Here is a 27,893-nt window from a genome sequence, read left to right on the forward strand (position 1 = left end):
AACCTCGCGGGGGACTGGGCTGGAGGAGGGGAACCGTACACCTGGAGAAACATTATCCCTTTCCTTGCCCGTAAATATTTCACGAGCAGATTAAAAATTTAAGCCAAAATGAGCCCTGCCATCAGAAGAAACCGGCTTGGTTTCAAGTTCTGTTTAAGTATTTTTCTTTATAATGTAGCTGTGTCATTTAGAAAATGACATTGCTATTTAAAATGCTGTTCCGTAGCCCTCTTTAATTAAGGCAGCGATATAATACCAATCTGCTCTCATTAATGAATTTTTAACAATCAAAATGAGAGCTGAATGACGCACAGTTGGATTTTCAGCGCGGGTGTTTTCTCCCAGAGCCTCTGACAGCGGAGTTAAAGGAGCAGCGGCTGGTGCGGGAGGAAGGCTGCTCTTCCTCGGGCGGCCTCGGCACCGGGCTGAGTGGCCAGAGGAGCATCTCGGATGCTGCGTGGTGGGTTATTGAAGGGCTTCAGCCCTCCGCTGGCGTCTGAGAGCCATCCTAGAGGGAGAAGGTCCTTCTAAGGCCGATGAGTGGCTTTCTGTGACCTGCGTGGGAGCGCCGTGAAAAAACAAAGACACGCGCCAAAGTCTTGCAGAAGCCTGAACGCGATCAGAGTTCGCTCCTCGTCCCTTGCCGCTGGGCAGTCCCGAGCAGAAACGCAGCTGAAACGAGGGACGCGAACGTGGTCGTGAGCCCAGAGGCCACCTTGCATCCTGCCTGGAGCAGCGTGTCCTTGCTGCTTGGACTCGCCTCGCATCCTTGGAGCATCCCCGTCCCAGTTTTCCCCGGAGATCCTGCAATGTCGCCGTTTTGCTGCGGCAGCAAAGCGTGCGATGAGGTGTGGCTTTCCGACCCCAAATAAATACCTAATTGCTGCCTTCTTTCCCGCGAAGTGTCTCTTTTTTTTTTGTTTTGACAAGGCAGGGCAGATTAAAAGATGCTCCCGCACCAGGGCGCGTGCTAATTGTCTCCCATTGTTTGAGCAGGAAGCCTTTTTTCCGCGGTGGTTATTATCTGTGATTGCTGGAGGAGCTCTCTCCCCTCTAGTTCTTCCTTCGAAGAGGCAAAACAAAAACAGGAATTTCTTTGAATAATAAAAAAATTAGCCAGGCGTGAAAAGCTTAAGTGCAATCATTTCCGTGGCCTGTTTTGATTTGAATTGATATGATTTGTTTGCTCTCTTATCCTTCCTCACCCTTTCCTCTTTGACACCCACTCTTTGCCCTGTCCTTTCCCTGACCAACAAATTCGGTAGTGTAGGAGAAGCGAGTGCATCGTGCAGCATCCCTGGTGTACCTGCTGTTGGAGCGGGGTGGCTGCAGCATCTGTCCCACGCTCCAGCCCAGCAGATTCAATCCTGGCTGGGCTGGGGTGCTGGTGCAACGGGGATTTCTGCAAGTCCCTTCCTTCTCCCGGTGTCCTTCTTCTCGCTGAGGGTCCGGTGATGCTCCTGGGGACTGCCCAGCCTTGGACCCAGAGGAGCCACACATAGAGCAAAGTTTGCTTTATGACAGTGTCGAAAGTTTTGCTTTAAAATAGTTTTGTGACCAGCTGAAGTGACCAGCCCGAAGGGGCTGGGGCTCCCCACCATCTCCCTTGCCTGTGAGACGGTCGGGCAAGCGGGTTGAGGTTTCCTGGCTGGGTTTTTGTTGCCATAGGGAAGAGAACTGAAGCCTGGAAACCGTCTTGTGGGTGAAGGGAGGAAGTGTAAATGTCTAGGAAAACAGAGAGAAAATAGCAGCGGCAGCAGCACGCCGTGGTCCAAGCCCCGGCGTGAGTCGGTGCAAATCCTCCCAGCAGATGGGAAAGGCTGTCGGGATCGGGTTTGCCCTTCCTGGCATACGTGTGCCCCGGCACCGCTGGCACGCCGGGCTGCCGGCCAGCACGGGCAGCGGCACAGCCCTGGGGAGCGGGGCAGCTGTCCTGAGAGCTCCTGCTCCGTTCCCTTCTTGCAGGGCTGGGAGGGGCAAGAATGCATTCGTAGCAAAAAATAAATAAATTTAAAAAGGGAATATATTCTCTGATGATTTCAAGAAGAGGAGAGAGAAGCAAAGGCGGCTTTGAGCTTTTGCCCAGGAATAGCCAGAGATCTGCTTGGAGCCTTACATCCCACTGTCGATAATTTTGGAGCTGAATCATCTGCATTTTTGCTGCTCCTGAGAGAGCGTCAGGAATAAGCATCCCTAGAGTGTCAGAGGCACATTTTTGAGTGTTGACAATGGACCTGATTAAGAAAAACATCCCAAATGGCATCTAATGTCAACATCCTTGAAGTCTGGACTCTTGTTGCTCATTTCCAGTTCAGACACCTCTTAGGGATGTGCGTGGCCGTGTTTTTGCAGACAGACGGGAGAGATGAGGTAGATGAGCGTGTTCCTCCTTGCTCACCTGCGTGCAAATGCTCCGTGATCTCCACGCTCAGCCGGAGCGGGCAGCGGCACAGATGGACTCTGGTGCAGGCACGTGTCTGTGAGCCGTGCAGGGCTGCAGGTTGGGGTCCCCCGTTTTGTGGGGTCCCCCAGGCAGGCACAGCCAAGCACCATGGCGGGGGTGGAACCAGCTTCTCCTCAGTCCTTGTATGCCTCGAGCCCAGGGGTTGACTCGGCATCACCCTAAATGCCAGGACGTTTGGTTTCCACGCTCTACCTCGCGTGTCCCGTGGGATGCAGCAGCGGTGGGGGGGGACGGATGCGCATCTGATTAAAGCCCAAGTGCAAATTGCTGAGGGAGAGGAGGTTGGAGCAGTGGGATGATGCTGTCTGGGGGGGGGGGGGTGTCTCTGCTTTAGCCTGTGAGTGGGGTTGACCCCGATGATACCCCTGGACTGTGTTGGGGGGCCAGGGAGGGCTCGGCTGGGTGCTGAGCTGGGTTCAGCACAGCTCGGGGAGCAGGTGGGAGCGTGCGGCCGGCTGCATCGCCAGCCCCTCCGGCCACCATCAGCCCTGCTCAGGTGTTCGGTCAGTTTGACCCCGAGCCAGCGCAGGGGGGGGTCAGGCAGTGGTCGCCCCAACCGTGGTCTCGCAGGACCGGTACCCCCACGGCTCCCCCCGTCTGCCACCGCCGCGGCGAGGGGCAGGTGTACCCAGCTGGGGCTTTCCCCGCGGCGGCCGTTTCGAAGAAGCCATCAGAGCCGGTTAATGTAAGTTTGTGCACAAAGCCAGCCCGGTACTCGGGGTGCTGGGGTCCCATCTGCCCGGCGGCACCCATCGCTGCCCGGCTGAGCACCCTGCCTGGAGATGGGGCAACGCGGGGCCGGCTTAACCCGTCCTTTGCCGGGGCGGTGATAACCGGGCACCGGGGCTGCTTTGGGGATGGCGCAGCCCTGCGAGAGCTTCGTGAATCATCGCTTGTAGAAAAGACGAAGCAGGAGGAGAGGTGGGGGGAATAGCCGTGCTGCTCCTCGGGGAGCTGAGCTGATGCAAGGCTGGCCGGCGCTGCGAAAAGCCAAGCCCTGGCTGCTCCCCAACAGGCATGGGGGAACAGATTTCTCCGAGAGAGAGAAATGCTTTTTGTCACCCAGCCTGGTATCAGGCATTTGCTGTAGGGCCTCCTCTGTCGCATCGGGGACTTCCAAAGCGGCTTCGCAGTCTGTTATCGCTCCTGACCTGCAGCGAGGGGCTGCGTGCGGCTCTGGGGCTGGGAGCTGCTGAGCGTTCCGCTCCTGGATGTGGGGAAGGGAGTGAAAATTAAAGCAGGGGGACCTGCGAGAGCGTAAGTTGCTTCTTAAGGGGACCCTGGAGGAAAGCTCCTGGGGCTCTCCGGCATTGCTGGGGCTCTGTGGCACACAGCCCCTTGGCCGGGGAGCAGGACTGGTGTCCCCAAGGTGCCACCACCAGCCCTCCCGGGTAGACACGAAACTCTCTGCTTTGTCGCCTGTCGGTAAGCCAGGCTGCCGGGTCATTTCCCATGTCGCGGGATGCACCAGCTCGTCGCCGAGATCGTCACTGGGTTTACACCGGGGCGTGGGAACTTCCTAGTGCCAGGGATTTTGGGGGGCTACGGCATTGCTGAAGGGACCCAGGCTCCCCGACTGAGCCGGCACACCGCCTGCCCCATTTGCGTGCCCCACACCAATCTGTTTTGTCCTTCTCTCCCCTGTGGCTTGAAGACAACTCTCCTATCTGGAAAGTCCCTTTCTTTCTTCCCTCTCACGCTTATTTACTGTCCCTGCAGCTCTCGCCCTGCAAGCGACAGCGGCACTTGGGGATCTTGGAAAGACCTTGCTCGGCCAGAGGAGCGAGAAGGAGCCGTGCCCCGCTGCAGCCGGGCTCCCCTGCTGCTCTCCATCCTCCTACCCTGCCTCTGAGCCCGGTGGTCACGCTGTCCCTTGGTGCAGCCACCCCGGTGCTGGGGCTGCCATCGTCCTGCACCCACACGCCAGCTCCCCCTCCATCCTCTCACACCTGCTCTCTCCCAGCCAACGAGTTTCATTAACGTACTAATTAGGGTGTCTGCGCCACGTCCTTGGGAGAAGGCGGCTTGGCTTCTCGGTGCTAATGGAGCTGCTGTCACAACAAACGCCACGCCGCATGTACTGCCCATGCACCGAGCCTGGCCGGCCACTGCAGGGCTTCAGCCGGGCAGGACCAGTATCCCCAGCACTATCCTGTCCGCCCCGTGGTACGGGAGCTGCTCCCGGCAGCATCCCCTGTCCCCGTCCCCCGTGTCCCCAGGGGAACGGAGCAGGTCCCGACTGCAACCCACCCAGCAGGACAGACACCGCGCTCCTGCCTGTGGGTAGAGCTGAGTTAAGGGGTGGATTTTAATATATTTTATGTTATTTAATATATTTTATATTATTTAATATATTTTACTAGTAAATCTGCTGGTAAGTGGTGCTTTGGAAGGTCAGACACGGTTTGTGCAGGCTGGCTGGATTCAGTGAATAGTTTGATCTCCCAAAAGAGGACTGCAGTATTTTTAATACTTCTTCCTTTTCTGATCCACCTTCCCCTTCAAAATACCATTTTCCTTGTAAAAATAGACCCGCGCTGGCCAAACAACCCCCAGATGAGACACAGCGCTTGCTTTGAGCTCGGAAGAAGCATTGCAGCTGGACAACAAAAACATTTTTCCTGCTTCTTTGGACAATTGAAAAACCTGGAGGTTTGGGGCTTTGCTTTAACTCCGTCGTTTCCATCTGCTTGCCTTTCCCAGCCCCTCTTTCCCGCCGGCGGAAAGCCAGGAAGCAAGGACCCAGCTCCGGGAAGCGCCAGGCAGGATTGCCGTTTGCTTGCATGGTGCTTTCTGTGACTGAGCAGCATGTTCCCGTGTTGTCACGAAACAGAAGACAGGATAATTAAATTGCCCTTTTCCCAGCAAAATGTTACCGTCTCCGCGCCGCGGTGGGCCTGGCTGTGGCCCGTTGCCAGTCTCACATGCCTGGCTGCTGATGGAAGGTGTGAAAAGCGCTGGGGAGGAGACCGGGGTGGTGATTAGGAGGGTTTAGATGGATATTCGTCGTCCCTCGGAAGGAGAGGCACAGCCGGCGGCGGGAGCGGGAGGCGGGGGATGCCGCGGAGGGGTCTGGGGTGCCCCCGCCGGTAATTCCCATCCTTTAAGCTGCCAGGGGCTGCTCAAGGGCTCCGGGTGCGGATAATCGAGATATTCTTGTCGTTAAGCTTCTCAAGTGTTGCAGGTCTTAAAAAGGGCTCCGGCTGTCGAGTCCATCCACCGCCGGGTTGGAGGGGGCTGGGGCTGTCGGGGCATTATCGGGGCTGTCGTGATATTATTGGGGCTGGGGGCAGTGGGGCTGGCTGAGCTGCGGCTTCCCCCCCTTGGCAGCAAGAAGAGGCTCAGGAAGAGATGCCCGTGGGTGCGCGGGATGGATGGGTGCAGCTTTGGCGGCTGCTGGCACCCTCCGGCCGCGGAGCGGCTGGCAGGGAAACGCTCCCGGCGCTGGGGATCCAGCCCAGCACGGCGGCTACGCGGCCCCTCGTCGCCCTTGTCCCGTGGCTGCCTGGCTCTCCTGCCAGCCCTGGTCCCCTTTTGGGATGGTGCGATGCTCCCTCCCTGGTGCAGGATAGGGCTAATTAATGAAACGGCCGTAACAAGCTGGTGGCGACCTCGTGTCAAGGCAGGATGTATTTATGCTGTTTGTCACCCTTCCTTGTCTGCTTTCTTCTCTCCTTTCCTCCTCCTCCGGCCACTGCCACCCCAGCTCCTCAGATCCATCAGTGTTATTGCTTTGCCTTCAGCTATAACCCTGCTAGTTGACTTCCAAGAGCTGGCTCTCCCCGGCCGTTGTCACCCCTTCCCTCCCCTCCCCTGAAATATTAACGCCACAAATCACAAGCGACAGCCGCTCGGCTGGAGCCCCCGTCGCTCACGCGCCGGCCGGGAGGAGGTGTCGGAGGAGGGATGGGACACGCGGTGGGTTCGTGCTTCTCCTCAGGGGCTGTGTTCTGCTCCCAGGTTGGAGGGGAGAGGGTGAACCCCCCCACCCCCATTTACAGATGGGGAAGTGGAAGGGCAGAACATCAAGGCTGGAGCTTACGGTGCTCCGGGATGCGGGCTCCTTCCCGTCCCTCCTTGTGTCCCGCTCCCGTGTCCCTGGACGTGTGGTTTTCCTCTCCCTCGTCCAGCCAGGTCCTGCTTGGATCACGGCTTCTCCTTCTCTGCACACCCCGCGGCTGTCGTGCAAACCTGGAGTTGCGGAGCGGGGCTGGGAAGGAGTCGTGTCCCCCCGGGAACGTGCGTGCACCCCAACCTTCGCCGTGCGGGGACAGCGGTGAGGAACCGAGGCAGTGATTTTGCATCGCTCCTCTTGTCTTTGGTGGACAACAGGGTCGCTCACGTGAGGACGAGCGAGGAACAGCAGATGTAAAGGAGATTACGGGCGGCTTTTTTGCACGCGTGTGTGCACGCACGCAGCCAGGCCGGCAGGGTTGCGGACCGCAAGGCATGCGTGAGCGTTGCACCTTCTCGGTACAGGCTGCAGGCAGAAACAAGGGGCAAAGCAGAGGAGAGACGCGGGCCCGGTGCTGGCCCGTCTGCAGCTGGTCGGGGAGCAGCACCGAGGGGCACGGCTCTTCTCCTCGCTGGGTTCTGCAGTGCCGGCTCATGCTGCTAAGGGGGGTGGCTGCAGCCCCCCAGGGGTGGGTTTTGCAGTGGGGAAGAAAGGGCAGTGCTAGAACATGGGTCGGTCTTTGGCAATTGTTCGGCCCTGGTAGGGTCCCTCCGTGCCTCGGTTTCCCCCAGCAGTGAAGCAGGAATGGGATGGGACGACTGGCTGGAAGCGTCATTGCATGTGCTTGGTGCATCTCCATGCGGTGAACCATCCCGAATCACACCCCGCTGTAGCAAAAAGCACCCCTGTTCCTCCCGTTGCACCGGGAGCTTGCCAGAGCCCCACACTTTCCCGGGAGAGAAGTGGGAGAGCAGGAGATGACCAACCTCATTGGCTTTCACGGTGGAAATGCCAGCAGAGAAGGGGAGCGCTGGCACCCGGAGGTACCGACAGCGCTGCTCAGGATAAACACAGCCATGGGTTTGCTTTTCTCTCGTGTTCCCCCAACGCTGCATTTCCAAGGTTTATCCGAGCTCTGCTCAAACAAACCCCCCAGGACAGACTTTGGGAAAGGGATGCCCTGGCGCAGGCAGGGCCGGCAGAGCGGGCACACGGCGGTCGCTGCTGCCCGCGGGGCGGCCGGCTCCGCTGCCGGAGACGACCTTCCCTCTCCGCTGACCTTCATGCCCATCAGCATCAGCTTTGCTGCTTTTCGACATCTCGGGATGCCGGCGGTGGCAGCGGCTGGGGTGCGAGGCTGGGCTGCCGTGTTCCCGCGGGAAAACGGGGCGCTCGGCCGGCGTGAGGGGTTTTATGGGCAGAGCTGGAGGGAGGTGGGGTGGGTGCACTCGGCTGTATAATTCAAGGACTTCGGCTCGCTAACAGAGGTTAAAAGGGGAGTGGTGTGATCTGTTGGGAAAATCATTAATGGTAACCTCTGCCGGTGGCACTGCTCATTAGCCTCCCCCTCGCCCACCCACCCGCTGCCCCAGGCGGAGGGAGAACATCGCCGGGGCAGCCGTTCCCGGTGGGCTGTCCCTTAAGGAAATAAAGATGTGACTGTTGTGGAAAATACGTCCAGGTTGGGCATCCCCGGAGCAGCTGGGGAGGTCTCGGAGGTGGGTGCTGCTCGCCCTGGCGGAGGCTGTTGCTGCTCCTTGCGGCGATGGGGAGCGGGGCGCTGGATCCGTGCACGGGGCAGGTTGTAGGTGCCAAGGTGAAGATCCCTGGATGCACGGGGTGGGAAGGGCAGGAGCTGGTCCCTGTTCCCAAGTTGCTTCCCAGGGTCTTCCTGCCGGCTTGGCTCCAGCTCTCCAAAAGGCTCCGGGGAGATGTTTTGGTGTTACCGACTGCAGTGAAAGCTGCAGCCCCCGCATGGTCACCAAGGGGCCGTTTTGGGAGACGACGGGGGGATTTGCCTTCTTTAGCCTATTCCATCTTGACTTTCTGCCACGACGGGGGACAGGCTGGGCATCGCCTGGAGGGGGGAGCACCGCAGAAATGCCTGTCCTCTCAGAGCATGCAGGAGACCCCTCAGCCGTCACCCAGGCATCACCGGAGGGGTTTTGGACTGGAGAACCACCAGCTGCTCTTCTGGAAGGACCCCAGAGCATCCCTTGAGCTGAAGTGTGCCCCAGCCTCTTCATGGTCCCTTGAGCCATCCCATTCCTGCAGATGCCTGGGGAATATCAGCAATGCCATAAGGAAACGGGTGGCAAAACAGCAACTCCGAGGTCTCCTTTTTTTTGGAGACACTGCCTTTTTTTGGAAATACTTAATATACCAAGCTGCTGGACCGATGGATGCCTGAATTCCCCATCGGCTGGATTACAAACGGGAATAGCTGTCAGCCCATTTGGGATACCCCAATTTCCATGGGCTGCCAACATGGAAGCATTTGCAGGGCTCCCGGTTGAACTCGTTGGTGTTTTATCACTGCGGTCTCTGCCCCTGCCCCGTGTCGCCCGTGCCTGCGCCAGCCCCGTTTATGCCCCGTGTGCCAGCTGAGCCGAACCCGAGTGATGCTCCAAGAAACCCTCCCGGTTCCTTGTGGTTGTTCTTCTCTTGGGTCTGCTCCAAAGCCCGTCAACGGCCCTGGGAGCCATTCTCAGATGGCTCTGTCTGAGAAAAGAAAGTGTTGAAATACCACAGGAAATGCTGGTTTTCCAAGATATCTGCCTTAACCAGAAATGGGACAACACCCCCCCCCCCCCCCCCCCCGATTTTGGATGAAAGAACAGTTTTCTCATCCTGGGCTTCACCTCTCTGAAGTTCCTTTCACCCAGGAGCCAGCCAGAGTTTGGGCACTCAGTGGGTGCAAGTGGCCCCGAGGGAGCAGCTCGGCATGGCCGTAGGTGCCACCGTGCCTGCGCCCCGGCACCGGCACCCTCCTGGGGCACAGGAGGAAAAAATGGGGTGAAATTCTGCCAGCTGAAACCTTGGCTTGGGCACCCGTGCGCCAGCTGCAGCAACCTCGTCGGGTCCCCTGGAGGCACAGAGAGGCAGATTTTGGCTATTGGGGACCAGTTACACCCTGGTGTGCCAGGGGGAAGGTGCGCGGTGACTGTCCAGGTAACGTGGCAGCCAGCTCGGGGTACGCCGGAGCCCCCCCACTTGTTTGCTGCAGCCAGGCCAGGGCTTCGTTTTGCAAAACCGACTGTGATTCTTGGTTTTTTTGCCCACGAGTGCTGATATTGTGGGCCATGGCTGACTTGGAGGCAAATTTCCTAACTTTGGCCTCGTCTCTGGCTTCGGGTCCTTTTTTTCGCTCACAGCAAACATCCGTTTTATCCCGCTGCAAGTCCATTATCGCCAGCTTAACTGGACTCCCGTCAGGACCGGCTGTGCAAATACATTGGTGGCGGGGAAGCGGCTCTGTGCGGCAGATCCCTGCTGGGAGCAGCGGCTCTGCGGATGCTTCGTGCTCCTGCCCAGCGGCTTCCCAGGCTCGCTGGGGCAGCTCGGCGTGCTGGGGAGCGTTACCCCCCTTGCACAAGGCACCCCAAATAGCTCCGCATTTTATTCCACCGAAGACGAATGTATGTCGTGTTATGCAATGTGCGTGCAGAGGTATAATATAGATATTTTTATCCGTTGCATAATAGATGCTCAGTGATAGACTTTATGGTGCCAGGGGAGTCGTTGGGTGGTCTGCACCCCGGCTTGCTGGGTGACAGGGTGGTGGAGGACCATAAAGCCACTTGCTGGCGTGGCTCGGTGGGCTGCTGCTGGTGAGCTGCCCGGTGCTGTGACCCGGTGAGGTTTGGGATGGCCGCTGCACCGCTGGTGGGAATAGGGCAGCCGGAGCGGTGGGATGGGATGGGCTCGCTGGAGGGGCTGGGCACGTTGTCCCAGGTTGCCCAGCAGTTACGGGATGTCTGTCTGGAAGTTGGGGGTTTGCTGAAGCTGTGTACCCCGTTGTCCTCTGCTCCCCACCCACCCTCTCTGGGTTCCCCCCCCTCCAAGTGATGGTGCATGGGGATTTCTGCAGCGATCCCCTCATTGCTCCCTCCCTCCCTTGTTGAAGCAGCACCCTTTCCAAAACCTTTCTTACGGTAATACCTGCAGCTCCTCGCTGAGCAACCTGGGAGCTGAGAGATGGGGATGCAAGTGGGTGCCCCTCATATCACCTCCCTCGGGGTGAGTCCTGTATCACCCTGCGTGGCATGAGTCCTATATCACCCCGCAGGGGGTGAGTCCTATATCATCACCCTGCATGCCGTGAGTCCTATATCATCACCCTGCATGGCGTGAGTCCTATATCATCACCCTGCATCGGGTGAGTCCTATATCATCACCCTGCATGGGGTGCCTCTCTATAGGACTCTAGAGAGGGAGCTGCAGCGGGATGGGATGAGATGGGTGCCTGTCTATGCCCGGTGTGGAGCAGGGACTGCTCCCAGCTGCTTTTGGCCTCAGCTCCCCTGTTAGCCGCCGGCAGCGGGGTTTGCAAACGGGACTACGTCAGCTTCAGCGCCGTTCGGGGAGGAAGAGGAGTCAAGGCGAGTCAGGGACCGGCGGCAGCGACCGCGCTGCCCACCGCCCCGCTCGCTTGCCGGGTGCTGTGCAGAATACCTGGCGAGGGGACCGAGGCCTCCCCTTTCGAGAAGGAGGAAAAAATAATAATCTCAAAGCCAAGAAACCCGGAGCTGCTGGGAGCGTATTTATCACGGTGAAGAAAAAGGCTCTGTTCCCTGCCTCTCCGCAGCGGCTGTTTATCACACACACAAGGGTATGGAGAAAATGTTCCATTTGTTGGGTACAGCCGTCAACCCACACAGCGTATAAATTAAGGGCTTTTACATGCAGAGTTCCCGAAATAAAACACACACACGCACAAAAGAGAGAGGAGTTTTGTATCAGCCCCGGCGCGCTGCCTCTCCCTGGCTGTCCCTGTGCCCCGGCCCCGGCCGGCCCTGGCTCCCGTTCAGGAATTCCACATTATCTCCGACCGTTTCCAGCTTCCTCAGCAGGGAACAGCTCTGCTTCTGTCTTCCTGCAGCCACATCTGGAAAGTGTTACGCCAGGGTGTCAGCCGTCAGAGCCGGGCGGCTGGCATGTGCTTTCCCCCCCCCAGCATGCTCGCTCCTGCCGTCCTGCCCGTCGCTGCCTTCAAGCTTTGAGCTGCCTTCCCCGGAGGGCTGCGGGGCTGAGTTTTGTCTGCCTCGCCTTTTTGGGGAGTTTTGAGGGAGCTTTTGTAGCTGCGGTGAAGATGGCGGGGAGAGATGGTTCCAGGGACCCCCAAGGGTTGATGTCTGCAGGCAGGAGCTGCTGCGGGCAGGGATGCTCTGCTGTGGTCCTCGGCTCTGCTGCCTGCTGGGAGGCAGGGGGGAGAGATGCGATGTAAATCCTCCTCTTCACACGCTTTGTGGGGACTCCCTCAGGGGAGTTTTTGGCTCCTGGCCCTGTTTCTGGGCTGGGAAAACCTGCATCCCTGGGCTTGCGACGCGGCGGGATGCGGGGCTGCGTCTGCTAAATGCTGGGGGTTAAAGAAGGGAGCTCGGGGCGGCGAAACCTGCGTGATTCCTCCGGTGCTGCTGGAAGGTGTCTGGGGAGGTGCTCGCTGCGCTGAGAGCTGTGGCTGTGCTTGCTCATAATGACTGTGCATTTATCTCCCTGGGATTTCTTCATACGCAAGGGCGTACCTGGGATGTAAAGGCATTTGGCTGTCAGCATCTCAGTCCCCCAGGGAAAATCCCCACTGCGTGTTGGGGGGCAACGTGGAGATGCTCAGCCGGATGATTGCGGCAGGGGAGATGAAAAGGAAAGAGCACCCTGCAGCATCTCGGTATTTTTGGGTTCCCTTCTTGGTGCAGCGTGTTCCTTGTGGCACCCCGGTGCCTCGCTGCAGGTGTGGTGGGTGACACTGCGCAGAGGGAGGGAGCTTTGCAGAAAGCAGGTGGTTTGGGGACTGATGTGCCCTTCAGAGCAAAGGACGTGGAGAAGGCTGGCGTCTTGTTTTTAAAACGGGGCTAATGACAGTGACCTGGAAGCAGGCTTGCATGCCTTAATGATCAGCGTGTGCAATACACACGAGGGTCTTTGGCAGGGAGGGATGGTGGAAGTGGTTAAATGTGCCCTAACTTACCATCAACGGGAATCAGAGAGGGCTCCCTGCGGTTGACTTTTGGCTTTTTTTCTTCTTTTTTTTTTTTTTTGGCTCTTGCTTTTAAACTGGCAGTCCTACCATTATGGGATTTTAAAATTAAAGAAAAAGGAAAAAAAAAAAAAAAAAGAAAAAGAAAACAGGCCTTGGTTTTATAGACCCTACAGATGCATCCGGCACCAAACTGATCCCAGATGCAGCTCCACTGTCAATAGTGTTACACGAGGGATCAATCCCCTTCATTGTTTTATGTGGCCTCTACAGCATCATCAGCTAATTAAAGCTAATGGGTCCCAGAGCAGCACTGACAGCATCTGATCCTATCAGCCCATGCAGCCGTTTTAGCTTGACGGGCCACTCTGGAGCCGGATCCTGCACTCCAGACCCTGGCGAAAGCCTGTATTGACTTGGGGGATCAGGCTACAGATCAATGGGAGCTGTTGTTAAACAAACATTGCCGGATTAATGTCAGCTCCGCAGGGGGAGGAGGTCGATGGCTGCTAATTCGAAAGGGGTGGGAGGGAGGAAGGGGACGCGGTGACAGCGGTGACAAGGGATGGAGGAGAGGCGAGGCTGTTAAAACGGGTCCCCGTGTCGGCGGCAGTGTCTGAGTGTTTCCCAGTCTCAGATTTATCGTCACCCTGGGTGGGAGGCTGTGCTGGAGAGGAGCCCGGTGATGTCCCCGAGGGCAGTCGAGATGCCTAAATCCCTTTGCTGTGTGCCTCAAGGTGGCCTTGGGCTGTCCCCAGGGTGGACAGGGACCCCCATGTCCTTTCTGCACGCTGGCCTCGGTGTGAGCATCTGCCCCGTTGCAGCAAAGCACTAAATCTCAGGTTCCTGCTTTCCCTTTTCTTGTGGCTCCCGTTGTCCTTTGGCTGGGGCTCAGGGATGCCCAAGGATGCGGGTTGGGAAGGTTTCCATTCCCACAGTCAAACCGCCCTGTGCTGCAGCTGGTCTGGTTTGGACTTTTCTCTTTTTCCCTCTTTTTCTTCCCATTTCTATGTAGCCAGGGAGAGTGAGATGGGATGGGGAGCACGGCCGGTGAATCCATCACTTGGTCCCGTACCACCACGGAGCAGACAGGACAAGAAAACTCTCTTTTCAAGAGTATTTTAAAAATCTGTCCCACCATTATTCTGGGATGAACTATCACAGCAGGCGGCTCTTACTTTTGTTTCCTTGCAGAATGGGGCAGCGCATTGCTCAGCAGGCACACGGCCCCTTCCCTGTCCTCTCCGAAAAGTGGGTCGAGCTGCCGCCGGCCCACGTGGACACGGGGCTGGCTGGTTCTGCGCTCCCAGCGTATCCCTGTGAAATTGGGCAGGAAACCTGGGTCAGGAGCAGCAAGGGAACCCTGGAGTCCCAGCCCTCCTCCTGAATGAGGGTCCTGGTACCTACTTGGCAAGTTAATGGGCAAATACAGCCCCATTGGTTTAACCAGGGACCTTGGGCTCTACCCAGAGACTCGATGAAAATCAAATGCCCTAAAATTAACTTTTCTCCTGCTTGTCCCAGACTGGCAGAGTCTGGCCGGGGCAATCCTCAAGGTTTTGTAACCTGTTAGTATCTCGCTGGCTCCTTTTGCAGCCCCAACCCCAGCCGGCGGCACTGGGAGGCAACGTCCAGCCTGGTGAAAGGGAGAACCAGGGGAAAGGGGCAGGCTCCCGGCACATCCCTGCCCCATAAAGCAAGTTGATAATTAAATCCTGCAGCTTTTATATGAATTCCAGGGCATTTTCTTTGGGCTGGAGCCATCTGCGGTGTGCACCCCGCCCTCCCTCACTTCTCCCTTTGGCTTTCTGCAGCTTCATTTTTTTTGCTTTGGCGTTCTTGGGTGAACGCGATGCTCCAGGGAGCAAAGAGCTGCAACGGCTCGTTGCGGGGTTGCAGCCCCGCTCCATGCAGCTCTCTCCTCATCTCCGGGGCCTCGTCCAGCACCAGCATCACCCTGTAGCCCCACTCGGGGCTGCTTTCCTATTGCACAGAGCCTGCACACACCAGGCTGGCTCTGGCACTGCCCCGGCCGCTGCCAGCCCGGGCTCGTCGGGAGGCAAGACCGGTCAGCCGTGCCAACCTCTGCGTCCGCTCCGGCGAGGCTCTCCTCTCCTGCGGCACCGTGGGATGGGGCCGTCGGATCCACCCCCCCCTCGCCAGGGCTGCAGGCTGGATTCGCCCAGGTCCCTGCTGGGGGAACCAGCACCATTTGCAGCTATTTCTGGCTTTCCTTTCCCAATTCTTACAAATTTGGGGCCGCGTTGGGGTGCAGAGCTCAACCCCGTATTTAAACCGGAGGTGCTCTTGCAAGTCCCGGGACTTTAGGAAGGAGTTGGCTGCACCTCCCCTGGTGCTTCTTGCTGCCCCGTCTTCCTCCATGCCTTCCTCCACGAGGTGCACGAGTGGGCTGCCCTGGCCTGGCTCTCCTGGATGAGTTTTTCTTGGAGATGGACCCCCCCCAGGCTTTGCGCGAGGGGCTGCGTCCCCTGGCTGTCCCCCTCATCTCCTGTGCAGTTCTGGAGTCCGGGACCTGGGATCGCATTTCCAAAGCCGAGGAGTCCAACGTGCTGGTGGGTTTGTAGACACTTCTTTAAGCCCGTGAGCTGAAGGAAAACGCTCCAGTGCTGGGAGTCTTTCCCTGCAAGGAGCTTTGCTCAGGGGATGCGGAGGACACCGAGAATCTCTGGATTTGGCACGAAGGAGCAGATGTTGCCCAGAAAATCTTTATTCCACACGTGTGGTAGCAGGGCTGGGGAGGGTCTGTCCTGCAGGACTGGCCCTTGGCTTTGGACTTCGCATTCCCCTCTATCCGTCAATGACTTTACAGAGCGAAAAAGCAAAAGGAAGGCTCCCTCCCGGCACCGCTTTTTCATGCTTCACCCCCTGCGTCTGCTTGCTCTGAGATGTCTCTTAACCAGGGTGTTCCTGCTGAGGTTAGTGGGAAGATTTGAGAAGTTATTTGAACGCCAGGCTCAAAGGAGGCGGCAGAAATGCTCTGGGAGCTGTTACCAGCTGACATCTGGGCGCTCAGCAGAGCTCTGGTGTCAGCGCAGCTGAAAGCAGAGGAGGTGGGAAGCCCTAGACACCTGCATAATAAATATTTATTTGGAAGTGACAAATACTCCTCTGGAGAAAGCGGAGTTAGCAGAAGGAAGATTGCGAGGGAGTGACAGGGTGTGCTTTTTTTGAGGGTTTACCGTGGGGATGTTGAAACAAGCAGCTGATGAACTGAAGGATGTTGAAATCCACATTCATTTCCCGACGCGGGCTACGTGACGTCAGGGGACGCGGGCAAACGTCCCCCCCTTGGCAAGCGAGTGCCCGGCACGAGGTACCCTTGTCCTGCGGGGACTGCGGTAATTCGGCTGGGGGCCGGGGGTCGGCCCCCTCTCATGGGTAAGATGGGACAGGAGGGGTTAGGAGCCAGGGAGGATGCAGCAACCCTGCGGTCGGGGATAAAAACGATGATAAAAAGGGCTAAAGTTTAATTGTTCTCCTAAAAAGAAGAAGCAAAGCGAGGGGAGGGGAGCCAGCCCAGGATGGGAGGGTGATGGGTGCTGTCACCTCGCCGTGTCTTAGGGTGCTGGTGGATGATTTCATGGTGCTTGGAGCAGGGACAGGGTGGATGCCCCAGGCACTAACCCCCTGCAAAGCTGGCCTGCTCCTGGGAAAATGGGAAAAGCTGCTTTGGTTTCTCCCCTGGACCCTGTGTGTGTGATCTGGGAAGGGGAAACTTTCTGTACTGGCACTTTGGGGACTTTTGGGGACTTTATAGAAGATCGGCATCCAGCGGGGTTTGTCTGGGCATTGGGGCTGCTGTGTGCTGCAGGCAGCTGGGACGAGTCTGCTGAACCCTCCCTGCTCCACGGTGGGTTGGTCAGCCCCAATGCTCGGCTCTTCCACAGCTCTCCTTGCTCACAGCAAGCCGACATCTAACTGCAATACCCATCGCTGTGATTAAAGCCCTCTAAAGACGAGGCACGCTGTGGATTGCTGCCGGGCTGCGGGAAGCGCTGCTTTTCTCCCGGAGTGGTCTGGGGGCTGGTGGCCGTGGCATCCATCCCTGTCCCGAAGCTTCTGCTGCCGCTTCTGCTGGGTCCTGTATAGTAAAAGTGCCCGCGGTACCTCTGCAAAGAGCGAGGGGATGAGCCGAGCAGCTCTGCGCCGGTGACTCAGTATCTTCTGGCCTTGGAGGAAGCAGCTGCTGAAGATGCTGACGTGCGTGGGCAGCAGGGCGATGCTTGGCTCTGCCCTGCCAGGCCACATCCTGCAGCGGCTCAGCCCCACGCCGTGCTGGAGCAGAAACCCGGGATACAGTAGGGTGTGGGAATCAAACCCGCTCGGATCCTTCCAGCAGCCGGTCTGTGGCACATTGGGATGCTGGGGCTGGCGTGCTGCTCCCGAGCAGCTCGAGCTTGGGGTGGACACAAGCAGCGAGAGTTTTTGGTTTTGCTCGTGCGGGGAGGTTTTTAGCAGAGGATGAGGAAGGCAGGGCTGTGCCGGGGATGGGAGCTGTTTCCAGGGCAGCTTTCCTGGCCGTCCTCGCCTTCTCTGTGCCCCCGGGGAGGTCTGTCGCTTGGCTCTCCATCGTGTCTCGGTTGTCTCTCTCTCCGGACTTCAAATCCAGGCAGGAGGGTGATGCTGTGAGATGATTTTCTTACTGTGAGACCTTCCCCTGGGGCTGGTAGCCCTCGCTTAGCAGATAGCTACTCTGCAGGCACTGGCTTTTTTGAGATGAAGGCTTGACACGAGCCCTCCCGGCTGCTCCTGGCTCTGCGGGTCCTTACGCCCCACGCTGCCCTGGAGGGAGAAACCCCCCCTCTGCCCCGCTGCCGCTTGCTCATCCTTCACAGCGGCTGCACGTGGAAATGGGTTCAGCAAAATCAAACCTCAGGAAAAGTCCGGCTTTGGAGGAGGTTTTACTCCCCCAGGACCAACGTGGCTCAGCTGGGGAGCGAAGCACAGAGGGGCTGGCGTGCTGCTCCGCTGTCCCCTCTGCGCCCGTGGGGACCGGGGGTGGCGGTGGCAGAGCCGGCAGCGACGGAGCGGGAGGGAGCCCACGACCTGGGGGATTAATAATAGAAGCGCTGGCATCCGTTTTAGATTAGCGAGAGAAAGCTCAGTACCCATCTCGCCCAGCATGTAACTTTAATGCCGAGATAATGAGCAATGATATTTATTTGTAAAAGATCTGGAGATATCGCTGCCCAGGGAGCAGCCAGGAGCTGTCAGAGCCCTCTCCGTCCCCGCGGCGGCTGCTCCGAGCTGTAACCCAAGCAGTCTCCTCTGACCGGCTCACTTTTCACGCTCCAGCTCCGTTAGCCAAGCAGGGCACGTGGTCCCGCTTGGAGCCCTGGCTAAGATTTGCTGAAGCTGCTCGTGATTTGGGCCGCCGCGGCGAGGAGACGTCTGTCTTGCAGGATGGGCTAGAAGCATCCCCTGGCGCCTGCGGGTCAAGATGCTGGGATGGGGTTTAAACCCAACTCGGACCCTTCCCCGCTGCTGTCCCCCCTCCCTCCCAGCGGTTCTAGCATCACGGCTGGAGCATCGGGGGGTTTGTCGCCCTGGGGAGGGCTGGGAGGAGGGATGTGGGGTGCAGGGAGGGGGTGGCACGGCATGAGCCGAGCTGGCGAGGGGAGGGCGATACGGAAAGCCTGTGAACGGGGGCTGCCCTCAGCCGAGCCACTGCGCCGGCTGAGATTTTGGGGCCGGCAGCTGAGTTTGGGAGCAGGCAGCTTTTCCTGGTGGCGAGGGCTTGCCTCCTCCCGGCTGGGTCCAGGAGGGCATTTGGAGCAGGGATGGTCCCTGGTCTGGGGAACCAGTTGGGTCTCATGAGCATCTGGGCTCCTTCAGGTGCCCCGGTTTGGGGACAGGGCTGCTCCCGCTCCCCCTTTTCCCTTCCTGGCTTTGTCCGAGGGGGCCGAAGGATGCCCGCGGCGCCGTGCCCAGCCTCGCGTTGTGTAACCGAACAGGAGGCAGGCTTAGGCTGTATTTGGCAGGTGGGTGTCCCTTCCTTATTAAGCCATCCCCTGGGTAATTACTGGGTTAAGGCCTGATGAGATAATGCTTCATTATTTTTGTGCTATTGGGGGATTAGGAGCAGTGGGATTTCTCAAAGGCTTTATCTCTGCTAAGGTCCTTGGGCTGCGAAGCACGTTTGCAGGCGGGTAAGAGGACCTGGGCTCTTGCCGCCCCCCCCCCCCCCCCACCGCTGGCACCGCTTGCCTTCCCCATGGGGGTACGTGCCGGAGGCTGGGGGTGGTGGGTTTGGGTGCAGCGGCACGGGGGGCTGCTCGTGCCCACCCCCGGCAGAGCCTGGGGGGTGCTGTGCCGTGCGGGATCTCCTTTTAACGCTCTCGCAGCCCCATTCATCACCGCGCTCGCCGCGGCGGGCTGCGTGCCAGCGGGAGGGAGGAGGTGACACTTACAAATAAACAGGGAGGTGGGTGGCGTGTGCCGAGGCAGGGAGCGGAGGGTGTCCCGGGCTTGGGGGGGGGGGGGGGGGGGGGGCTTCTCCCCGTGATTTATGGCCGAGGCGACGTGGAGCTATCAGCCTTTGGAAGCCGTTTGCTAACAGTGTCGTCTCCTGACTGTTACGCTCGCGAGGGTTGCAAGGGAAAAAACCATCACTCGTGCGTCGTTGCTGTGACATGACCCGCTCCCAGGATGCTGGTGCCCTTCCCGGGAGCCTGGCCAGGGACACCCTCGGGGTGCTGATGGGACCGGTGTTCAGCCCCCTTTGAGAGTCCCAGGGATGCTCTTTTGAAGGAGTTTGGGTCGCTGGAAGAAGGAATCGAGTAAAATGTGCTTAATGAAACAGGCCTGGCTCGGCGGGGGCTCCCCTCCTCCCTGCCATCCCGGCAGAGCCAGCCCTCGAGCCGGAGGGATGGAGCTGGCACCGGAGCAGGGAAGCAGGCAGGCTGGACGCGGGCCAGGCTGCGCACTTGATCCAAACACAGCTGGAGCTGATCTGATGAAGTGAGAGGTTAAGAAGAGAGCATCTGTTATCTAAAGGGGACACACAGTGGGAAACTGTAAGCTCTTTATTCCCCCCACCCCACCCCCTCTGTTCAGTGCATCATCCCTGACTTTATTTCTTTGATTTATTAAGGAAGCCTGCGCTTCCGGGGCTGTAATTAAGTGCCACTGTGTGAGCTTTTGATAGTGAGTGAATGATATAATGGCTTGCACATTTGCCGTCTGCTCAAGTGCTTTAGGATCTAGATAACGCGAGGAGGGATTTCTTCTGCCCACCGGGGAACTCCAGCGGTGCCGGGGCCGAGGCACGGCGGGGTTTAGCCGAGCGCGGCCGTGTCCGCCGGAGGGAGCGGGGAAGGATGCGGGAGCCCCTTAGCACTGCGGGGGAAGCACGGTTCAGGAGGGTATCCGTGACCCAGGCTACAGTTCAGCTGAGAAAGGAGTTCGACCATCCCAGCATCCGCTGGAGACTAAATCAGGTGCCGACCCTCCCAGAAGCCCTTGTTCCATCCCAGCCTGGCGCGATGCTGGAGGTGGAGAGGGGACCACGGCCAAAGCTCCCGGCCGTACCGTGGTGCCATCCCTCCCCCGGGGTGTTTTTAGGGTAGAGAGGACTCGAGCATCCGTAGCCTCGAAGAACGGTCAGCGTCAGCAGCCGGCGGCATTCCTGCCTGATTTTGCTGGCAAGGCGTTGGTGCGGAGCCAAGGGGTTGGGAACGCTGGCCGGCAGCATCTCCCGCTGCCTCCGCCAGCTGCTGGAAAAGGGCCAGCGCTCGCAGCGGCGCGCAGCTGGAGGTGCCCGCGAGGATTTCGCGGGAGCTGTGTCACCCCCGCGCACCCTCCCGCAATTCCTCGCACGCCACCTCCGCCCCTGCGAGGTCTTGCCCCGTATCTCCCCGCAAAGGCTCCCGGGCAGAGGTGGCTTTTCCGAGACAGACCGTTATTGTAACGCCGAGGGAAAGGTGTTCCGCTCTAAACCAGGAGCGTCAGGCAAGTGGTCCGGTTTGCATTCCCACTGGGCATCTCCACGTGTCACGCTCCGGGCTGCCCGGCACCGGGGTTTCTGATCCTGCTGGCAGCCCTGTCCCTGTCCCTCTCGGTGTCCCAGGCCACGCTGGGACCTGGCGGTCACTGGCTTTTCCCCCAGGATTCAATTCTGCCCTCTCTTCCCAGGACGGCTGCTGAGCATCCCTCTGTGCCCCAGCAGCGCTGCTCTGACACCCCATCCACCCACGCCTGGTTTTTAGGCAGAAATAAATTTCTTTCTACTGTAAGGACCGGTTTTGGTACATAAACAAGATTATTTTAGTGGCTTGGCCAATGGCCACAGGAGGAGCGAGCTCAGGGTCCGGAGCAGAGTTTCGGCTGTGTGCACGTACGCTCTTTTGCTGCCGGCTGGAAGGGGGGGGTGGCAGGAGGAGGAGGAGGAAGGGGTAAAAAACCCCAACCCTACATGTAAATAAACTTAAAAATAAAAAGTGACAGAGATTATTTGCTGCTTAATGAACTAAGATGTCCAACCTCCCACCGAGCAGCAACATTGTTTATAAACTACAGAAAGGGCTTTATTTTAATGGGCAGTAAATCTCATTCATCCCCAGCCCTGGCAGTCAAGAGCGTGCGGGATGAATAGGCTGGTGCCAAACACAGCCTCCTCGCTCCTGCGCTCCCTCCGGCCAGCTTCTCCGCTGGGTATTTTTTTCCCCCTTTGCCCACATTTGCTTTTTTCTCCCTTCCTCCTCTCCTTCCTAATCCCATCCGCCGTGCCGATAACGGGGTTATCTGGCCAGGAAGAAAGGAGGAATCCGTCCCTGTGTCTCGACATGTCACATCCGCTCGGTTTTGTTTATTCACTTGAAAAATGCCTCCCCCCCCTCCCCATTCTGTCTCTGGGTGGCAGCTGGAGAGTGGCCTGAGATAATCACAGCCTTATTTTTTATTTATTCCTCTTAAATAAAGCCTCCTGTAGCCTGCAGGCAGATTTTGTCCGGTTGCCCCCATCCTGCTCCCGTTCTCCTTAGTCTGCAAACAGGGCGTGAGAGTGATGGTAATGGGAGCAGAACCCCGGTGCTACAGGCAGATCCCCCTGAGCATCCCTCTCGCAGGGGACACGGCGGCTCCGATGCGGGGACGGTCTCTCCGAGCCTGGCAGAGGGGCAGGCAGGACCAGCAGTCGTGCAATTGCAGGCGCAAAATACCTATCGATATTCTGTCTCGGGCAGAGAATCACGGAAAAGAAATATATGGTCTGAGCATCCGTGGAGACGAGAGCATCCGAGCTGGGGGGTGAGATGCTTAGGAGAGGTTTCGGTTGAAAGGGATGGCGTCAGGTTGTTCTGAGCTAAAAACAGGTTTGGGAGCTGGTCAAGCCTTGCGTGATAACACGGCCGATAGCGGACAAGCACGTTGCTGAGATTTGAGGTGGTGGCTCTCGAGCTGCTGGGAAGTGTTGGGAGCTGGTACCTGCCGTAGGAGAGGGACCACGGTCAGGTCAGGTGGGAATTTCGGATGTGCCTGACTTTCCCCTGGGATGAATGAGGCACCTTGAAAACTTGTGACCATAACTCACAGGGTGACGTACTCCTAAAGCAAGACAGAAAAGTAGTAAGTTATCTATTCCTGTTTGAGTTTAATATCCATAATCTGCCATTAATCAAACTAGGACTATAAGATCCTTACTTAGGCCTAATCAGTGCATAATGGATTATCTACAGGAACTAATAAAAGGTAATTATCTATGCTTTGCAAGTTCCAATTACTGTACTTATATGATCAATTAATTCTTGTAACAGTTTCACAGGTGCAATTTGTGTGACAACATTACGCTGACTCCAGGCAGGGGCTCAGCGCCCGCCTGGCAGCGCGGCTGCCGGTGGCACGGATGCCGGCAGGGATGCGGGTACCGGCAGGAAGGATGCAGCCCTGCCAGCACGGCTGCCCCAGTACGTCCCAGGCTGTCCCAGTTGCTGCACTGGGAAAAGCCGCCTCCGTACAAGGAGCTGCCGGGCAGCAAGGGGCTGGCGTTCGCAGGCTTTCAGCCATGCACGGTGGTCCTGCCCCCCAGCAAAAAACGCTTCTGCCTCGTGCTGTTTCCCTCCCCGAAGCAGGAGACGGAGCGTGGGTTCAGCAGCCGCTCGGCCCCGTCCATCGCCTCGCATCCCCGGGGACGTTGCCCCTGTCTCGGCATCACCTCGGGAACCCCGCTGCTCCCTTCCCATGCCCCGGTCCGGCCAGTCCAGCCAGCAAAGCGCCGTGCAAAGGCAGCTGGCTCCAGTCATCTCCTTCTCCCGCCTGTCCTCACGTCCCTCTCGCGGGCTTGCGGAGTCATCGGAGGGTCTTACAAGGAGGAGGAAATATTCCAGCAATGTCTGTGCAGTTTTAGGGATGGCTTAAAATTACAATAAATTTGAGACACTTTACATGTCCACTTGGGGCCCAGCATTGTTACGGTAATTTGAAGCAGATTGAGTCAACGCTTGTGGCAAATGGCAGATCTAAGGGCTCTAGCAGGAACCCCGGGACGGAGGAGGAGAGGTGGTGGGGAATGAAGGAAAACACCAGTTCTGTGGTGCCGGTTGGAGCTACGGAGCCAAATCCTCCCAGGCTGACCGTGGACACCTCTTCGCAATGGTGCAGCCTTGACCCACGACCCAGCCTAGGGTTCTTCCTTCTCTTTTGGGGGATTTTTTTATTGTTCTGGAGCTCAGGGATCCAGTGTCACCTTCTGGTGTCCGCAAGACTATGAGAGTATGTTTTGGGTGAAGCTGCTCACTTGGACCTGGGGTCCTAGAGCTGGGTCCTGCCCCTGAGGTGGCCTTACTGGGACACGGGGATGTGTCACCTCTTCCCTACCCGCAGAGTTTGGATGATGAACCAACCCCTCCTTACACGGGCAAATCCGCAGCCCTTGAGAGCCCAGGCCCAAGGGTGTTTGGGGAAGGTATTTGACAGGATGAATTAAGTTCTCTCAAGCTCTTCCTTGGCACGGCGAGGTTGGACAGAGGTTTGGTAACGGGAACCGCAGTCCTTGCGGGTGTTGTGGCTGCAAGGGCTGCGGGGTTGCAGCCCAGCGCTGCGTGCAAGCCGCCGGCTGGTTGGGTTGATGGAGAGGAGCGGAGCTGTGCCTGCGGAGAGGCCGGGACACTCAGTCACCGTCCTTGCTCTTACCTGGCTTTTTCGCAGTGCAAAAAGGGGAAAGCAAAGGATAAAGAGGACTAGGGCTGCGTGGGGGAATGGCTTTCTCCTAGGAGAACCTGGGGCTTTGAAAAATGTCTCTGAGTCAGGAGCATCATGCTCCCGCACGGACCAGAGGCCCAGGGAGGACGACTTGGAACGGTTTGGTTTGGTTTCAGCCTTTGCGGAGAGTTTTGTGTCACTGCAAAGGAGCAGAAACAAGAATTTGTCTCAATGTGAAACTTGTTTTTTTAAAAAAACTGTCAACATGGGATCTTTTGAGAATTTCCATTGTTATTTTCCCCCTTCCCCCCAAACATGAAATTAATTCATCTCTTTAAATCCTTTTTCTGGGAACAGTCTTGGTTTCGTTGACATTTTTGGTTAACAAGGGAAAAAGCAAACCCACAAAAAAAAAAAAAAGAAAAAGAAAAAACAACCCCCCCAAGCCTTTCTGCTTAAAAAAGAAACTCCCTTCCCAACTCTCCCAGTGATCATGATACAACCACTGCTTTGTTCCCAGCATGGTTGATGTTGTTCCCAGCTTGCTCCGAGCTTCTCCGCCAGCCCGAGACTGTCCTGGATGGGGCCGGAGGGGAAGGAGCTGTTTCCTCCTCTCCGCTCTTGCATGAGCTCTGGGACACGGTGGCATCGGCTCCATCACCTTCAGGGGAAACCGAGGCACGCAGGCAACTGAAATATCAGACCTGAAGGGCACGAAATGATGCTAAGGACAGGAACCAGCTCAAAGCGCAGCCCAGATGCCCCGGCACAGCCCCCCTCGTCTCCCCATCGCGGCGTGCCAGCCCCCCGGCAGGACCATCCTCAGCCCCGTGCTGTCCTTCCCTGCTGATCCCCAGCGGCGTGCGCTTCCCTGCGCTCGACAGCCGCCGCTCGGCTCCCGGCCTCGTCCACCGCTTCCTTCAGTTTTGTTTTCCAAGTTTTGGCCACCGCACCCAGCCCCGCCAGCGCACCGCGGGGAGGAATCGCTCTTCGTGCTGCCGAGAGATGCTGCCACACGCAGCCCTCGCAGCGCCTGACCGCAGCACCCAACTGCTTCCAGAGCTGGTTTTTTCTTTTTCTTTTCTTCCTTTTGTTTGTTTCTATTTTTTTTTTTTTTTTTTTTTTTCATTTCCCAAGCAAGCCACCACAGGCTCCGTCAAACATTCCCCCAAAGATAATTCTCCCACTTGTCTGCAACGTGTTTGCAATGCTGAAACTCCCGTTGCGCCATCCCAACCTTCTGCGCCTGCTTTCTTTTCTTGGCTCAGTTTCTGGATTGCAGGGACCAAGTCCGGGCACGCCAATTCCTATTCAATACATTTTCATACCTTTGGTTCCACCTTTCCCCTGACAACCCGGGGCCAGATCCCGGAGGCCGTGCAGACGTGACTCACTGCCCCATGGATGTGCCGGCACGGCGCCCGGCTGCGAGGTTTGCCGGATAACGGTGGGTTTCGGAACTCAACACCCACTCTCTGGCTGCCTCCAGCTGATCGACACCTTTCTGGGACAACTTACCTCGTACTCAACTCCCAAATCAGCTTGATGGCAGGGTAGCAGGGTCAGGCGGGCGATGCTGGCTGGGGAACTTAAGTTCGCAGCGTGGGTGCTGGACTCACCCGTGGGTCCCTGGGTGCAGGAGGGCAGGGATGCCATGCCCCAACCTGGCTGTCTGACCTATGGAGCTATAGGTCCCCCAAATTCAGTGCTGGGTAGGCGGCTGCAGTGAGTAGAGTTGGATGCGTTCACGTCGTCAGGCAGTGGTCAGCGTTAATGAGTCTACTTGAAATTGCACTAATCATAGGTCTTGTTCGATAAAAAGCCCAATCAGCCCTATTTGATGGGGTTTGCAAAGCGTGGTCTCGGGGTTGATGGAAAGCTGCTGGCTGCAGCAGGCATAGAATAAGACCAGTACAGAGCATGTTTAAAAATGCCATCCCTGGTGACGTAGAATCGCTGCTAAATAGCTGCTTGGCAGCAGGAAAAGACCAATGACTGTTTGTCCGGATTATGAAGCGTGTGGTTTGGCAAAGCCTGGCTTAGGAAGGGTCGAATGCAGATAGACACATGTTATGCACCATCGCTGCATTTGTTTGCTTGCTTTGTTTTAATTTGAAACTCAAGCCTCTTCCCTGTGGTTAGATCCTCCCAGCTAAGCAAGTTTTAGCAGAGAGAAGTTGCTTAAGGAAGAGAAAGGATGCTGGACGCGGTGTGAAGTGAGAGCAACCGCCGTTACCACAAACGCTTCCCAACCTCTGTTAACAAAACCATCGTCGCTCTTTGCTCACTTCTCTCCATTCGGCCCCTTTTCCAGTGCAGTTATTTTCTAAGCCAGCATTGCAAGTTTTATTACTACTGCTTAGTATTTGAATGGTGCCAGAGGTGTAGACAGTGCTTTACGAACACAGAGGAAGAAAAGGTCCTTACTCAGAGGAGTTTTTATTGTCATTTAGATGGTTGTAGTAGAAGTAATTAAGGCTGAGAGGGGGCAGGCAACACTGCAGACCGGTGTCAGGGCAGCAAGGCAAAAGGACCGGCTTTGAGCGAGGTCCTCCTGCGATCTTTTGACTGGGACTAGGGATGCTGATCTGTAGCAATGTGGGTGATAGGAGAAGCATCGGCTCTGCCGCACCAGGTTAAGCCATTGCTCCCTCAGCTACACCTCTCCTGACAATGGCGAGATCGCAGGGCTTCAAAAAGGAAAGGGAAAAACAATCAAGGACTTGTGCCACCCGGTAATGCAGTGACCCAATTGTGCACTGCTGTGTAAGGGGAGAGAAATTCCTTCCTGACCCTTGTACTCATCAGCCCATGCCCTGAAGCATGAGATTTGATTTTCTTTATCTGGCTTTCCATAATTGCAGATGTCGTGTTTGGTACTCCACGTATCCCACCCCTCAGAAAGCATCTGCTGCATTTAACTCAATGGACCTTCTCCTCTGGGAGTTCGACCCTGACTGTTTTCTGGGAAATGCCTGGAAGGAGGGAAGGAGACCTGGTCCCATCAACCTCCCCAGCACTTGGGGGTTTTCCCCTGGCACATGGTGGTCGCTGGCTGCTCAGCTGGGGAGGGCAAGTGTTCCTCCACGTCATGGCACGTTCTCATTGCCATGGACGGGCTTTATTCCAACCTGCCTAAAATATTTGGAGTTTAATTTGTATGTAGATATTTGTGAGACTCACTTAGGAGTTACTGTTGCTCCCTCTGTTTGCTGGACCCCAGGGAGCGGAGTGTGCCAAAGCCAGGACTAAGTCCTGCTGCTGGTTTTTCTTTTGACGAGGAGACACTTGAGGATGCATGAGCAGCTCAAGGCTTGGAGGGGACCCCATGGTATGTGAGCAGGAGGTGCTCCTCATGCCCTGTTGAGGATAACCTCTCCGTGGGCATGACTGGGGCTGCATGGGCAGCAAGTGCAGGCATGGCTTGAACAGCCTTTGCTGCCCGCCGTGGAGTCACGGACAAGAGGCTTGCTTGGAGACGCAGCCATCGGGTGTTTCATCTCCTTGGCACTGGCTTCTCCAGGGCTTTGCTGGCCCTGAAGAAGGGCAGAGCGTGCTGGCCAGGAGGGATGGTTTGGCCAGGAGGATCCGTCTGACCCCCCAGGGTGGTGGATGGACACACGGCTGGCTCGGTTTGCCAACCCCGAAGGTGCGTGTCGGGGGCTGGATGCTCACCAGCGTTGGCACGCCAACCTGCCCTCCTCGTAGATCTGCACGCTTGGCAGGCTGCGTCGGGTGCAGGTCACCTCCAAAACAGGGCAGGAGATGATTTATTTTGGCATAAGACTAACGGGTGGAAAGTCCATTTTTTTCCCTGAGCAATCTACTGCCAGCAGCGAGCATCGGTCAGCTCTGTCTCCGCGACCGGACCATCTGCCTTTCTGCTCCAGCCTCTTTGGGTTGAGAAAGGAACGGGAGGGTGCTGCAAAACCCAGCACAGCCCCAATCAACCCGCATCGAGCTTCTCAGCTCAGTCCTGCCTGCTCCCCTGCCAAACACGCCGGCGGGTTTCTGTCTGCGAACAGGGAGCAAGTCAGCAGAGCCTGTCCCGAAAGAGTTAAAGGCTCTCGCCCCTTCCAGCCTGGGGAAGTGGAATTAGTCATGGCCTTCAGTAGAAGTGC

The 27,893-nt window shown here is 57.4% G+C and overlaps 2 protein-coding genes across 3 annotated transcripts in view; one reads left to right on the forward strand and one right to left on the reverse strand.

Annotated features, from left to right (window-relative positions):
• The window catches only part of VAV2 (vav guanine nucleotide exchange factor 2), a 462,631-nt gene that overhangs the window by 352,750 nt on the left and 81,988 nt on the right, over window positions 1-27,893 (reverse strand). The gene's annotated exons all lie outside the window — the stretch shown is intronic.
• The window catches only part of RXRA (retinoid X receptor alpha), a 119,775-nt gene that overhangs the window by 31,271 nt on the left and 60,611 nt on the right, over window positions 1-27,893 (forward strand). Inside the window, exon 1 of one of the 2 annotated variants that reach the window (XM_049833050.1) lies at window positions 15,925-16,014. The exons of the other annotated variant lie outside the window; for it this stretch is intronic. Coding sequence (XP_049689007.1) covers window positions 16,011-16,014 — 4 coding nt within the window. The 5' untranslated portion in view covers window positions 15,925-16,010. Of the gene's footprint in view, window positions 1-15,924; window positions 16,015-27,893 lie in introns of those variants that run through there. 2 annotated transcript variants of the gene reach the window in all.

Source organism: Accipiter gentilis, chromosome 29 (genome assembly GCF_929443795.1).
Source record: "Accipiter gentilis chromosome 29, bAccGen1.1, whole genome shotgun sequence".
Lineage (NCBI taxonomy): Eukaryota > Metazoa > Chordata > Aves > Accipitriformes > Accipitridae > Astur > Astur gentilis.